The sequence below is a fragment of the Lineus longissimus genome, chromosome 6 (genome assembly GCF_910592395.1).
Source record: "Lineus longissimus chromosome 6, tnLinLong1.2, whole genome shotgun sequence".
Lineage (NCBI taxonomy): Eukaryota > Metazoa > Nemertea > Pilidiophora > Heteronemertea > Lineidae > Lineus > Lineus longissimus.
In genome coordinates this window covers 20,640,483-20,656,377 of record NC_088313.1, presented here as the reverse complement: position 1 = coordinate 20,656,377, position 15,895 = coordinate 20,640,483, and the positions used below count along the sequence as shown (strand labels likewise).

The following is a 15,895-nucleotide window of genomic DNA, read 5'->3' as shown; positions in this document are numbered from 1 at the left end:
GTGAGTAACCTCGGGCAAGCAGAACCCTTGCTGAAACAAAGCCAAAAGTTGTCTGTATGTGTGGGTGTCCCGTAAAGAGATTGTGTGATCAATTCGCATGGGAAACTCGTATTGATCTCCAATGATGTGATTATATCAAATTATTTTTGATTGAATGAGTGCTTTGTCTTGATACCAAGGAAGGGACATAAGTTCCAGTGTGGTCCCCAAGTGATCTTATCAAGCTCGACCAAGACAGAAGTGGCTTCGACTGGTGCTTCGGCATCACTTAGATACCTCGACATCTTCAACTGAGCCTGTCTTTAACTTGACTTGCGGTTTGTTTTTCAGGTTGAAGTGAAACCATATGTATTAGATGATCAGATGTGTGATGAGTGCCAAGGCTCCCACTGCGGTGGCAAGTTTGCCCCATTCTTTTGTGCCAACGTGACCTGTCTGCAGTACTACTGTGAGCACTGCTGGGCCCAGATCCACTCTCGGCCCGGCAGAGAGTTCCACAAGCCTCTAGTCAAGGAAGGAGCTGATAGGCCAAGGGCAGTGCCGTTTCGTTTCTTCTAAGATATGAAAAGTGTGCCCAAGTCTTCACAATGGGAAAGAATGGACATGATTTGCCCATGAAGAGGTTCTTCTGTGTTTGATAGAGGGCGCTTTTAAAGTCTTTACATGAGGAAAGAGTTGACGTTAGCATGTGACGTTTCTGTATTTGTGGATACCAAAAGTAGATAACCTAACTTACCCTTCTCAAAATCACCGCAAAATGCATGTTTTTTGGGATTTCGAGTTGGTGATTTTCATTGTCTGTTTTGGCTGATACCCTTGTAATGTCAAGTTGTGTGATGATATAGGCAGGATTGTTGTGGTATTCCTCTGTACTTCCCGCACTACGCTTCGCAATCTCTTATTACGATAGGTGCATGAATTTGGGCTTCAGCAGTTTTCATGCTCGCCCAAATTGAATGTTTTTAGTATTCTAAAGTCATGCCGCAGTGCGGGCGGTGGAGGGTTACACCGCCACAAGTCTTCAGAGCGGTTTAGGTTTTGTGAGATCTAGTCTGTAAAATAGAGGTTTTTTGTACCTCGACTTTCATCTTTAAACTCTTGATATTATTGTGCCGTCTTCTGGTAAGACGATGCAACGAGTTGGGGCAAATTTTCTCTGTTTTTTCCTAAAGTCTGCTGTCCGTTTATTATAGTTTACTATATTTCTTTTGTGTGTGAACTACCATTGTCTATGTGATATTGTTACATCTTTTTCGATATGTGAATTGTAACTTCATGCAGATTTTTATGCTAATGATTCAAGATTTACCTCATTCTGATGTGTGCACTTGAATATATTATCTTTCCTCATGTAAAGCAAACACATCAGAGACATTCAACTCGAACACGACGTTGAATTGTTCTTGTCACCTCAAATGCTTGAAGTTCTACTATACCTCAAAAAAATATATATAAAGGCATGACATTGTTAGTATGTGCTATAATTCATTATTATAGTAGATGTGAGTTAGTGAATGTATGGTGACATACAATGTTAACCCTTATCAATATTGGCCCTGTTGGGACTGAGGTAGGCCTAAACAGGTAATGATGCCTGAACAGCTACTTAACATTTTTCACTCAAATCAAGAAATATCCAGTGTCATTTGAAAACTTATTTTAGAAGCTAGGAAACGATGTCAACTTGAAGCAGTTTCCGATTTGATAAAACATATTCCATCAAATTTTCAAATAGTTTCATAGAAATTGCCACCTCAGTCGTTGTGGGGTCAAAGTAGCCGTCTTGATGTTCGGTCAGTCCAAATGTTCATTTCATGTCAAGTCTACTTGAGTCTACTGTGCATTCAGTACAAGCACTGTACATCAATGTGCAGGCGGTTCAGGTCAACTTGCTCGAAATCAACTTCAATGTCAGGCCAGTGTGTTTGCAGTTCTTCTAGATGCCAGCAGGAGTCAGTCCGATGTCATTGGACTTAGCATTTCGACATCAGCTTTATAAATAAGTCTTATGTGTTTGATCTCAGTTTAACCAAAGATAAAACAATAACTATTAATCGCAGCATTTAGAGTTGATTCGAGGCGTTTTCTGTAATAATTAGTCAGTAATTGTGATGCACATATCTCATGTATAGCATAAAATGAGACTGGTTGGTGATGGGGAGGTGGGGTCAGATGCGGACAGATAATTCAGCTTAGTTATGATTAATTAACATTAATTAATGAACTAATTAAGACGATGAACACAGTGACAGTTGCAGACCATGAACTGTCGTGAGGAGGTGTGGACATTTTTATAGTTTCTGTACAATTTCGTACTTTCTACTCCATTTTCTAGCATCTTAGAGACAATCATTTTGTAACTGACTGTCGATTCATAAAAAGGAGGATTTTCGCCCTCGGGATGTTACGTACGTACGATAAATTAAAGGAAAAACGATGAGTATAGTCTAGTCAAGATACACATCAACTAACAAGGTGGCGCTAGTAGTGCTAGTCATACTAGTCACCACTCATATGTGCACTAAATGTATTTAAAGTGGTCAATATTTCAAATGGTTTTTGTACGTTTTCGGTCTTTGTTTCTTTAATGTAGTCTATTTTGTATTTTTGGAAAGATTTCTGATTTTGGACAAATTGTACCTGGATCTAGTGTGCCAAGTGTACATGTGCCATAAATGGATCACACTCTCATCAACATTGGTACACACTGTGTGTTTGCCCTATCGCGTTTCTCGTTATAACTCTAATTTATTGTAATCTGTCTTAAGTTTCAGTATGATACCAAGTTCGCCTTAGCTGGGTCTATGGATGGGTGGATGGGGTCAATCCTAGGATCTAGTTACGAGTCGTCGTTGGTTCTAGTTACGAGTTAACTAGTCGTTGGTTCTAGTTAAAAGTTAACTAGTCCTTGGATCTAGTTACGAGTCGTCATTGGTTCTAGTTAAAAGTTAACTAGTCCTTGGATCTAGTTACGAGTCGTCATTGGTTCTAGTTACGAGTTAACTAGTCATTGGTTCTAGTTAAAAGTTAACTAGTCCTTGGATCTAGTTACGAGTCGTCATTGGTTCTAGTTACAAGTTGACTAGTTGTTGGTTCCAGTTACGAGTTGATGACATCTGAATTTGATGTATGTCTCAATACCTACATGCATGATGTACAGGTTCTTGTATAAGTTTAACTGAATAATGCTTAGCATTTTCCGCTCTAACTTGTTCGAACAAAGCCTCCCATTTACTGTCAGATGATACATGTATCCTTTAGCCTAGCTAAGGTGGAATATCTTCACATGAGTTCTGTAGTTAATGGTAATAGTCACCTGTTTGTGATGTGAGAGTTTATTTTTTAGCTTGTTTTTCGACCCTCTTGGTGCAAATAACAGTGTGTGCAATTTTGTTTTACCGATTTCATAGGTAATTTGTGGTGTTAGGCATCATTTTATATGACTCTATTTTTTACTCTTATTTTTTGCTCATGTTGATACTTGTAGTAGGATGTAGTGTTTGTTGCATAATTATCATATTACTGGGTGTTTCTCCTTTCAATTAAATATAAATAAAATAAAATAAACAAAAAATGGCAAAAATTTCACTACTATTTATATTAATCGGTATAAGTAATGAATGGGCAACCTAGTGATAAACATATCGGAGTCAAACTTTGAATTGGTGAAAAGTGTGATTGATTCGAGTAATAAAATGTAAGTATATAGCATTGTAACTATTTTAATAAACTAAATTATTAGGATAATTGATTTTGAATTGAATGAAACACATCTTCGTGTTGAGAATGTATAGACTCTAGGGATAGGGGTAGACATGAGAGTTATGTTTCTATAGTTAATGGGCCCTTTGTCTTGTCTGTGGGCGACACTACAAGGGGCCCGTGTGAATTTGCCCCAACCGTTCAGGACAGCAGACTGTGTAACTATAAATATTCCTATTTTTCAATTTAGTATTTATAATAGCTATGAGAGTTTTGATTCTGTATAGTCAGATAGCGTTGTTATAACAATGACAGAATGGGTAATGTTTATTTTCTTGTAAATTATAATTAAGCTTTTTGCAAGCTGATTCAAGTTGGTAACCAGTTTGTGCTTTTTGGACTTTTTTATCGTCATTAAATTTAGATATAGCTAAATAATAATCACAAAGTGTACCGGTGTGGTGACCGGGGTCCCATTGGAATGAACTGCACCTTGGCTCAGGAGTTGGCTGTCACTGTAGACTTCGAAGCTAGGATAAGGTCTTGGATAAACTTGATGCTTCACTTCATTGAAGCAGAAATGCTATGGAAAGGTACATGTACATGTACATTCACACTCGTTTGCAAGGGGCAGTGTTCAATTTGGGTCCAAGGTTACCAGACCAGGTGTTGTATAGCTTCAGAACTTTATATGAAATCCATGTTACATTTTCTGCGATTTGTAATATTCCACGTTTTGTATTTTTCTGAGAGTTACGTATTTATAGATTAATTGCCCTCTCTTGGTGTTATAATCATCTGTTCAAGAATCCATGGACCGATGGTGGTCTTTCGGGAATGTCTGCCATCAACATACATCTAAGATATTGAAATCGGAGATGTATCTGACCACTCAACCTAACCACTTGGGTTAACCATAATTCAAAGATTTCGGCACCTCTGGGATAGATCATTACAAATTTTAAAGCAGACGATTTTACAAAAAAAGAAAACGTTCCTCATTTTGCTGAATGAAAACAAAAACTCTTCAAAAAAGATATTTGTCACATGGTTCATGGATTTTTTGTCGATTTCATATTTCAAGTGGAGGGCAAGGGGACTTTTCGTCTCGACCATTTTAAGCTTTACCCGACCTGCTTCTAGCAGCAGTGTTCACCAGTCGACCATCTCCCACAGGCTGATTGGGATAACGTCAACCTTGACAATATTGCCACGCAGAGATAATTGATCGTACAGGTTATGATTGATGGGGCTCTGGCGATCTGTCACGAAGACGCTCGAATCGATTGTGGGAAATGATCAATTGGAAACTTTTTATTGATATTTTATTTCATTTAATTTTGGTGCTGTCTAGTTTGTTAGCCTCATGGTGGACTTGCAGCGTTTTAGCATTGAGTTTATGATTGTGTATTGATTATTAAACAAGCACTTTGAAATACGACATTGTACTGCCATTTTCATTTCGTATATCGTTTGTGGTTTTGATTCATGCTTCTGCTTTGGTGACTTCGTTCACGTTGAGAGATGGTGCCCAGTTGTCTGATTGAGATGGGGAGTGTGCATTCACGCGAGTCAGATTTGCCCAAATCGGTATTACATTATTATTTCCTGAAACATACTGATACTAGAGCTCTTCAAACATGCATTCTGGTTGTCTTAAATGTCAGTAAACTGTCGTGGAAACGGGTTACTTTCAACTTCTGTTTTGTTGATACTACTTCGAGTCATTAAGAATGGCACCTCGCACGATGTGATGCAGATTTGGCCAAACTGGCCACGTGAAAATTGGCGATTCGGTTTTATATTTGTAGGATAGGAATGAATTTTTATACTTCTGAAGACTGACAGCGCAGTTAGTCTCAGCTTTTTATTACATTTTCATAAACAATTAAATGTCATGTGTTTCCCGAACTTTCATTCCCCAGTTGAAGCACTTATGTCGTCAGCATACCTGGCTTTTATATACGGCTGTACCAGCATATTGGTATTTGACTGGATTTATATATAGAGCACATCAACACGCCTACGTTGTACATTTCCACACTCAGTGTAATTTTTAAGAATCGTGCCATTAGATGGAGAAATACGCTACCGGTAATTAATATTTAATACTTCGTATGATATTTTCTATTGACAATAACAAGTTTTTGTATAAATGGCAGGCAGGGTCCCATGAAATCCAACTTTGATGAATTTCACATCTCAATCAGTCAGCGGGGCGTCTGCTCAGTTTCGTGCTTTAATTGCAATACTTATCAATATTCATCTTCATTTGTGTACATTTTGTTTATTTAATTTATCTAATTTTGATTAAAACCAAAAAAATAAATAAAAGGAGTTATTCATATTATAAGGATCACTGATTACGATATCGTAATCCGTTTGATAAAAATTGGGGTGATGGTAGTTGGTACCCAGTGACAGGGTGATGCCCTGATCCTGTGGGGGTTATCAAAATGGCTGTGTAAAATGTTTTTGTGTGACGTTTGAATATATAACTAAGTGCCAGAGCTCATACCTTGCTTCACACCGGGCAGACTGTAAACCGGGATGTCATAGACCTGTCCTGGGATCTGCAAATGAGATATGTTTTGTCGCCTAGGCAACAGGCTTTGATGAATTTGGTCCGAGGGTGGTGTTTCCTAGTGATATTGGGCAAACACTGTTTCCCAAGATGCATTGTTTGCTTGTTCAGTCGCTGGTACCACTTGACGGCAGGATTTCCATGGTAGCAGCTTTAAGTGGCCGACTTCTCATGTTTGGACGGGTAGGTGGTCACAGCCAAACTGTATTTCAGTACAGGGTGTCTCAAAAATGGAAGCAACGCAAAAATTATAAGAAAGAAAAAGACTCCTGATTGGATATTGTTTAGAATTTCATCTTCAAGTGCATTTGAGGTACCAAAGATGAGAAAGATGTTGTGTTTATGTGACATGTTCATTTTGCCTGTCATCTTGTGAGGAAGATTTGTCAATAAAAGAATACTATATTTCAAAATTTGTAGCAAGTTTTGTGACACCCTGTATACACCTTGTACAATTTTCTATAGGGTAGCGTTGTAATATGTCTTCAAACAGCTACTAGTGTGTGGTTAATCAACTGGGGGGTTAGAACGGGTCGAAAATGTGCTTTCAGTGGTCTCATATTTGCTATCCAAAGCCGGTGGAAGGATGTAAACATTTTCTAATCAACTATTTATATTTATTACGATACAAAGTTTAAGAAAAATTGGCGGATTTGTGAAACATTTCTGGTTTTTCTATACCATCCCGCAGGCTTTAAGACCTACTCTGACCCCCCCTGGTGTAATGTATTGTGCAATAATGCATTTATATCAATATGAATATCTATGGTTAATGCCCAGCATTATAAGTCAACTGTTAATCTATTACTAAACTGTTTCAATTCGTGCCCTCATAAATATTGGACGTGGATCAAGTGTCAAGTTGTTGTGACTAATTCCACCACCCTCTTTGTAAACAGATGCTGTAGTTATTTTAATATTTAAGAGTTTTGCTAAGGATTTTCATAACATAATTGTAAGTCGTGGACTCTCAATATTTTCATCCGTTTCTTGTATAATCACAATTTTCACTGACGCTTGCGATCTTGGTCGTTTTAGCATCGTACACACATCGTTACCTACATGTACATGTACATTTTCTTCATACAGTGTAGCACTGTTTTTGATGTACTATCAGAAACTACAGTATTAGCTCTGGTTATTTAAGATTTGCAATATGATTTTGGTTGAAATCATAATTAATATGCTATAAGTTTATTTTGTTTCTATTATTTTTGGAGTCATAAATTTTTAAGCTTTTCTTAGGGTTTAGAATACGATTTTGCTAAGTATCTGTGCATTCATGTGGACCCTGGCTATCAACCCTCGACACTTCTGCCCCAGAGTCACGAGTCCTGTTCAGATGTTAATGAAAGTGGAACTGAACCATTTCAATGACAGCGGGTGGGACTGTGCCACATCATTTCTAAGTATTTCAACCTGTCTGGCAATAGTTTCTGCAATTAGAAGCAAACATTGGAAGTTGGAAAAGCCAAGGTTGGAAAAACATCACAGACCTAAAATAGAATTTCATTTGAATCAACCATCAGCATTGTCAACTTCAATTTTGGTTCATTAGCTTTATTCACCACCCTCTGTCGTGGAATGGTCCTTTTGTTTTGGTGGGTTTTATATTATGGTTCTGGTGATCCCATCATCACCCCTCTGTGAAAATAGTTCCACCCAATTTACCCTGTGATGCCCTGATAATGGACTAGTCTATACTTTTGGCAGGAGGGTACGCGGCTTGATGCCTAGCCATTTCTGTACATGCATGCTATTGTAAACTTGTGACCAATTTTCATACCTTGTGTTTTGTATATGGGGAGTTTTCTTAGTTATTTTTGTTGGACACAGAATAATTATTATCCAAAGTTTCTATGTTTTTTAATAATAAACAAAAGTCATTCTTTTTTAGAATAAAATTCATATGGTCTGCGGTGGCCTTTATTTTCTATAATTTATTACCAAATCACTTTCATGGTTTGTAATGTCAAGTACCATAAACATTAACATGTACCACTTAACAGTGACTGTGGACACACCTTGTTTCATTTGCAACATAATTATCTAACATGCGTTCCCTTGATGCTGACCTCTTTTCAAACGACAAATTTCTAGAGAAATCCGCTAATTAACCCACAGAATGTCATCATACTAACCTGCTAAAAACTACAGAGGATTTGTATCCCACAATGCTTTGTAATGCAGTGATTCGATGCAATTCACTAGTATTTCTAAGTTCAGAAGCCAAAGGTCGAGGTTGCTTGGGCAAGGCCAAGGTCACAATTTCAAGGTCATTGGGAAGGTTGAAGTTGACTCATTACCATTCTTCTATGTTGCCGCATGTTTTTGTTTGATGAAATATCTTACGTGAATGATTTCAAATTTGAATCATAGAATTATTGTCCTCTTTTGTAGAATTTTTATTTTGACTTTTATATGATAGAGCTTTTCCAGCCCTTTTTAGAGAAAATCCCACTTTGTGAAATATTTATAGTTAAAATTATCTAAAATACTGTGTGTAGTATGTTGTCTAGAAAAACCAAAGTGTAGAAACAAATTTAGAAGTTTGTATTTGAAAATATTGTAAAAGAATTTTGTGGATTTTAAACCGATTTTATATACGACACTATCTTCACTGTAAGTTGTTTCAGTGCATGTTTTGCTTTCAATTTTATTTTGAATTGACGTCACTTTGATCCAGTTGAGATGTCCAGATCTGCTTGTGATATCAATAATGCAAGATTACTTAATTTCGATGCCCAGAGATCGCCCTGAGTGATAATACCAAGCTTACGTATATTGTGTATGAATTTCGGGAGCCTCATCTGAAGTCGATGATGTTTTTGATGGTGCACTCCCCCTATTGATCTGCGTCGTAATGATCTGTGATAATAATTGGAGTGGGGAGTGCAGCAGCTTTTGATTCCACCTCCAGTTGGCCCAGAACATGTATACAGTTGATATGGGACACAAGGTCTTGATGTATGCATGGTCCAGGCACACTTGGGGTGAAATCGGTTACAAAAACAGAAGCTATTTTTGTAAAACAGAGCTTATTTTTGCTGATGTTAAAATGCTTTCGAGGAAAAATCAAAAGTTTTGAAATTTCCGCGATGGAGGTTTCTTTCACTGGCAGGGATGCATGCTTAAGATATGTGGAACTAATTTCTCTATTCCTGATGGTTTGAGGATTGAGTTATTTAACGTCAGATTTGGCTCGCCGAAATATAGGCTTGATTCAAAAACTGTTTTGATGACAGTGATAGAGGCTGCAGTGCAAATGTCACTGATCGGATTCTTTAGAAGTTAAAAACCGGAGCAACCATTGATTTTTGCTCTGACCTTTGTAAAGTATAAATCGATAAGCTACTAGCATGAAAACAATAACAGCATGTCGCTAACTTTAGCATGTTTGAATCGTTTTAAGGTCAGTTGCAACTGGTCTCCTTGTCTTGATGCATTCTGAATCTGACAATTTGCCATATGCCATGATAGGTATAAACTACCCTGGACATCGGGACTGGATCATTTGGCTGAATTTGACCTTTCGTTTCTGAGCTTTGCTTTAACCTTACCACTACATCGCCACGTTTGAGATCAAGAATCTTATCCTCGTGGGTGTTCTTGATAATTCTCTCGTGAATGCAGAAGCATTGTTATTGAACGAAATTCAGAAATATGATTTTGCCCTTTGGTCCGACTTTCTCACAGTTGATCACACCATCAAGGATTCACTCTCCACGAAACCACCACATACAGTGGATGATGAGATTTTCAAAAACTCAAACTCCTTCCTGTGTTGTGTAGAATTTCAAATCGATCAAACTGGCGTGTTTTTTTAAGGTTCAAAGCAACTGTCCTGACCTCTTGGTGACTGATGGCTGAAACCATTGCAGAAATGTTAATGTATAGTCTGTAAGAATTGATGATTTTTGAGCTCGTTGACAGTTGACAATTCAAAAAGTAGGCAAATGTCCTTTTCAGGGGAATTGGTCAACACTGCAGTTCATCTTGCAGGGATGCATTCAATTTGAAATACGTATGCTCGGTCTACCACAGATGCGATTTCATTTTTGGGCAAAATACCATCAGCCATTAAGAGGTTTGTGCGGACATTCAAGGGGATGACTCAGGGCGCTTGTACAACTGTCTGTGATCATAATCTATTGAACCACTGCGATGGTATCTCGACTTGAATGGACAATACGGACAGTCACATTTCCCAGGACGGAGATGTTCTCATGGTCAAAATTGAAAGTTCACATTTTTTACTGCGGTACTTGTATATTTGACTTTCTGTCTGTTGATGGATGCTGCCAGAATCCCTCAACCAAAACCCCAATGTCAGCTGGTTCATAGACATTCACTTCCCGATCTCAATTTCTTGAAGAGTCTAATTTCAATAACAAAGAAATCTCTTCAGCTGCAGAATGTGTTCAGTGACATAAAAGTATCGTTTTCAAAAGTTTCTTACAGTCTGGCATTCTTTGGTTTGTCTCATCTCCTTATCTTTTGCAGCTTTTCAATATTACTCCTAAAATCGCCGAACATTCTACCATTTGTGGCTTTAATGTTTGTTTTCCCCAAGATAAAATCCTCGAGTTGTGCACCATTTGAATAAAACAGCCGTTAAGAAGTCGTTTATGAAGTGATCAAACCATGAATGATTTCCATCTTAACGTGATCAAAAACAGCTGCATGTTATCACCAGCGGTGTACATGTATATTTGCTCTTCTGGGCGTGAAAAGTACAGCATTTGATTCAGCTACTTGAGGCAGATACCATTCTTTAAAGTCAATAAAAACGAATCCTACAATGCTGAATGGTTAGCAGGCTGATTAGGGGACCCATTACATCAAATGGTAGATGATGAAAAAACTATTTTGGCTTCAGATTGCCACAATAATGTTCATTTTAAAGTAACTCTGCTTCTTAAGTCCAAGTGATTTAGTCCAAGGTATAAATTATCAACATTACTTAGCGAGTCACAGACCTAGTATTCAAAGTTCCACATCGTGTTTTATCTCCCCCCCCCCCCACCCCTGAGTTTTAATGTTTGGATTGGTGAGTGATACAATTCTGGTAGCATTTATCAACAGTCACTCATTGGCATTGCACATTAAGGCAGCACCCTTTTACGTGATTACTTTCATTTGGTCCAGGGGCCTGAACTATTCCCAGAGAGACAAACAGTTTGTCTAGCCCCTGCGATGCAATCTGATGTTTATTTCTTTGGCCTTCACCAGAGCCAGGCTGATAACATACCCCACTACCCCACCCAGCTAAAAATAGTTGTGGGGTCCAAGTAGCCTGGTAGGAACTCGCGATTTTGACCATAATGTTCAGCTCCTATCTCACACGCTCAGCGGTGATATCATGACCAGCTTATTCAAAATACTGGCACATTCTTCGGCTACATAAGAAACTTCAGCGTTTCATCAACGGAGACAGTTATTGTATTCATCAACACAGGATACTCGAGAGTCGGTCCAATTCTTGGCCCTTTTGATGGGAACTGGATGGTACGAGTACATTTTTTTGGTAGATTGGAGAATTGGACAGATATTTTGAGAGCAGTTTCACACAACTTGCAACATTATCAAACTTAGTGGCTGTTTTGTGACAAATTTGAAGTCTTTAAAGTTCGCACCGTTTAAAATGTCATTTAACAGGTAACTTGGTATCTCTCTGGGTGTTTTAGGCATTAGAATATCTTTTGGGCATGCTGGTTATTATTATCAAGAAAGTATAACATTGTTGTGGTATAATTTAAAGTAAATCTTAATAATTGGATGTCCAAAGTTGGTCGTCAGAGTTGTAGTTTTAACTATAAAGTCTGTGTCAGCTGAGTTTGTCCGATTGTATTTAAACTGTAAATATCGGTTCACATGCTTTTGTTAGAATGAACTGAAAGGAACATCCAGAATAGTGTTTGATCCCGCCACATGGGGGTACCACCTGACAGCTGGGGATGATGTCATCATTGACCTACTCCATGTGAGTTACCAAGGCAACCACGAGTTCCCAGTTTGATGAAGGAAATCGCTGCGTTGCCAGGTCACATCATCAAGTTTATGACATAATTCATAAGCATTGCATGCTCTGCTTGCAATGAATGTACAGGTTGATCCAGAAAACATGCCATTGAACATAGAGGTTCTGACTCCTGATGATATACCAGAAGAGCATGATCTTAATATGGAGAGAATTGAATAAGAACATTGCGACTAACTAAGCTGACACAGAAGACTGATGTAATACATCGAGAGAATCAGGTCTTAACATCAGATTTTACTGTTTGTGTTTGAAAGTTGAGCATTTAGCGTGTGTAGCCATGGATATAATCATAAACTACAGCTAGGCTTACCAAAAAAATACTAAATTTTCCTCTTGATATAATGTTCATGTTGAGTGGCCTGGCGTGTTTCTCTATAAGCTGTACGCTGTTTGATGCTGTCAGTTGTATCGCTGTTCTACCTGGATGCTTTGTAGGTTGCATGTAAAGTTTCACATTCAAGATGGCACCCGTTTGTATTAAGCAGGCTAGATGTTGAGGGGGCAGAGGACAAAATGCAGACAAGGGCTGCTTGATGAGGATTCAATAAGGCGGTTTCGTGGGTCCTTGATTTAATACAAAGCACAGAAGATAAAAAAAATTTAAATTTACTGAAGATTCATTGGCGGGTATGAAGGGAAACCCCAAACAATCTGCCCCCTATGTTCTACGTTTATTCGACCCATGTTTTCCAACTAGCCCGCGACACCTCTGATGTCAATATACGGTGTTTAATCTGCACAATTCCGTAATTAAGTGAGCAGTTTTTGTTGGGCGTCGTTTTGCATTTTGGCAATAGTTCTTTAAGACATTTCAGTATATTCGGACTGTGTATGCTGTAACTATAGGAGTGACTCTAGTCGGGTTTACTCTTGCCGTGAGGTCCTTTTTTGTATATTTTCTAATTCAAGAGTTATTGCAGTGTTTGTGTAAAAATGTCCCATTTCAATATTCTCTGCATGCAGCCATCTTGAATAATTATTTTTTGATATTAATGATATGGATACTAACATTATATTTAATAGACCAAGTGTATTTCTTGTAACATTTGCTTGGGGTTTCAGAGGCTTGCTCTTCTATAGCTCTGGACTTGGGTAGTCCGAGACTTCTAGGCTGTGGCTGTGCAAATATTCTCGAGTGATGCAGCATGCTGGCAATAAGATCTGCAAACATGTGTTAGGTTTGACAATTCGACCAGAGGGAGTCAGTTCTTAAAACATTGGAAAGGTCATGAACACATTCCATAGTCTTCGATAGAAATTTTTTCAACTCGGCCCAACTATATTTTTGTACAGGAATGAAGTTCTGTGTTACCAATAGCAAACGATTTTTAGACGTGATCGTTGTGGTTGTTTCGACTCACAACACACAGCCTTGGAGCACGTTCGAAATGTTGCTTGGAGCGCGACTCTCTGCTGAATCAGATTATACGGGTATTTAGAACATTGTACTGCTCCATGTAGTTTACGAACGTGACCCCCCACTTCTCCAAAAATGATCGTATCTCTGAGCCTTGCTGGAGAATGGTCCAAGTAGTTTGAAACATAACTCGACTTTTTCAAACATGGCGATAACCATCAACCCAGCACAGATACATTAAAATCATCAGAACACAAGAATACAATTAGAAAAACATGGCAAATAAAAAAACAATCCACCAGCCATATGATGTAATGGGATGAGGAAACCCATGACTCACCAATGATGCAGTTAGCTGTTCTGTTCTGTGCATTGCGCTGTGCTGCCTTTTTTCCGCTGAAATAATAACTCTTTAGGGAAATGATGACATTGTCCTTAATGAAAATATCACGAGGTCAGTTGGACTTTTAGAATTGGCTGGGGTTGGATATGATTGCAAGTCTGGTGTTGAGAATCAAGTTTAGTGCAATGTTCACAGATACATGTCACTGGACTTGGTTAGGGTGCTATGGGTCACACAGTTTCTGTTGACATTCAATTTGTGACTACCAGCACTGAGATTTTTGCCACCAATTGGCTTCTGGATTCTATATTTTTGAGTTTCCTCTTACAGTAAAGAAACATTTGGAGATGAAGATGTTAGCAGATTGTTTGCCTGCTGCTTCGTCCTCGAGAATATTTCACGTTTTAGGGCGGAGTTTTGTAGAATTATTGACTGCTGGTGATGTGTCGGCCACCGGGATAGATCTGGATTTTTGAGGCTTCAGACTGTCCGGTGGTGACATTCATATTTACTCTCCTTCCACAAAACTTATGTCAGGCTTTTGTAAGATGACAAGACCTTCTGAAAAACTGACCTGCTTTCAACAGTTTGGAATCTGGTTCACCTGAAGGTGTTCAAAATGAATCCCTTGGTGTATTTTGGAAGTTTGGTCAAATGCTTCTCCAGTTATGCTTGGCACGGTTTGTCAGAGTCCGACTATTTAACCATTTTCTCTCTAATGAATTAGTCTGAATTCGCTTCTGTGGTGATCTGTTGTCATTTCTCACTGTTAGGGTAACTCGCTTAGGAAAATTATGAAAATTCATAACATTAGCTTGGTTTTGTCAAAATGTGGACTTATGACGTTGTAACGACTCTGACCAACCAATCAGCATTTGTCTTCTCAGCGTGACATATGTTATTGTGGAAGGATTGTATTTTTTGGCGGGTCTCTGAAAACCTGACACCTTTCCATGCACATTTTGTATTTTTTAGAGTATACATGCAATTCTTGTATTTAATAGGCTCACTCAGATAATAAAGTCTTTTATGGTGGATTTGCATTTTTAGCCAAATTTGTGTTTTCACAATTTTATTAACAACTCTCTTACTAACTATTTCAGCCTTCATTTGCGACTTCACAGTGACAATTTGTACAGATATTAGCTATAAATGTACTGTGAAAGGCAGCAAACTTGGGTTGAATGAAAAACTGTCCTTGTGTGTTCGCACGTGAGGACGGGCTCACCTTGCTGACAGTGTCACCCATCCTTGGAGCATGGCCTTTGCTTGCTTAGAGTACGTATAATGGGCTACTAACAGGCCTGACTGCACAGGTCCATTATACATACAAGATGCTGATGGTAGCAGGCATGATATCCCCTGATCATACTAACAATAATAACTCTCAATAGGCACACCCCACCAGTAGATAACTAGCGAGAACTTAAGACTTAATACTGAAACATTGCTCTCGTCAAAATCAATTTGCCTCTTTCTGGCTGAGTGCCTCTTGCAGTGAAATGGATGTCACCAAGTTGTGGAGTTGGTCTCTGTTGCTGACATTACATGATGAACCATCAAAGACCAACTCCGCAAGTCGGCCGGTATCCTACAACAGCCGTCCACCACTAAAGGCATTGATCAGGAAAGAGGCTCATATGAATACGCACCAGAGCATGTTGCAACACTTTCCATTTGATGCAAGTTCAAATGTGATTGGAAGTCTATGAACTTTAGGATCCGTCTCGTGACACAAAATGTGTTAATTGGAGATAGATGCCAAGGTCCCCAGTGCTGGCACTGGTTGTCAGTTGTTGGTGTTGCAAAGTTACAAGAATGAAATGGTTGGCAACGAAACCATCACAGGAGATGGATGAAGCGCAC

At 38.5% G+C, this 15,895-nt stretch overlaps 1 protein-coding gene across 4 annotated transcripts in view; it reads left to right on the top strand.

Moving 5' to 3' along the window:
• Window positions 1-15,084, top strand: part of LOC135489318 (cytoplasmic polyadenylation element-binding protein 2-like) — a 109,451-nt gene extending 94,367 nt beyond the window's left edge. For all 4 annotated transcript variants that reach the window (XM_064774625.1, XM_064774623.1, XM_064774624.1 and 1 more), the window contains one exon: window positions 331-15,084. In XM_064774625.1, coding sequence (XP_064630695.1) covers window positions 331-558 — 228 coding nt within the window. In that variant the 3' untranslated portion in view covers window positions 559-15,084. The remainder of the gene's footprint in view (window positions 1-330) is intronic.
• The last annotated feature ends 811 nt before the right edge of the window (window positions 15,085-15,895 follow it).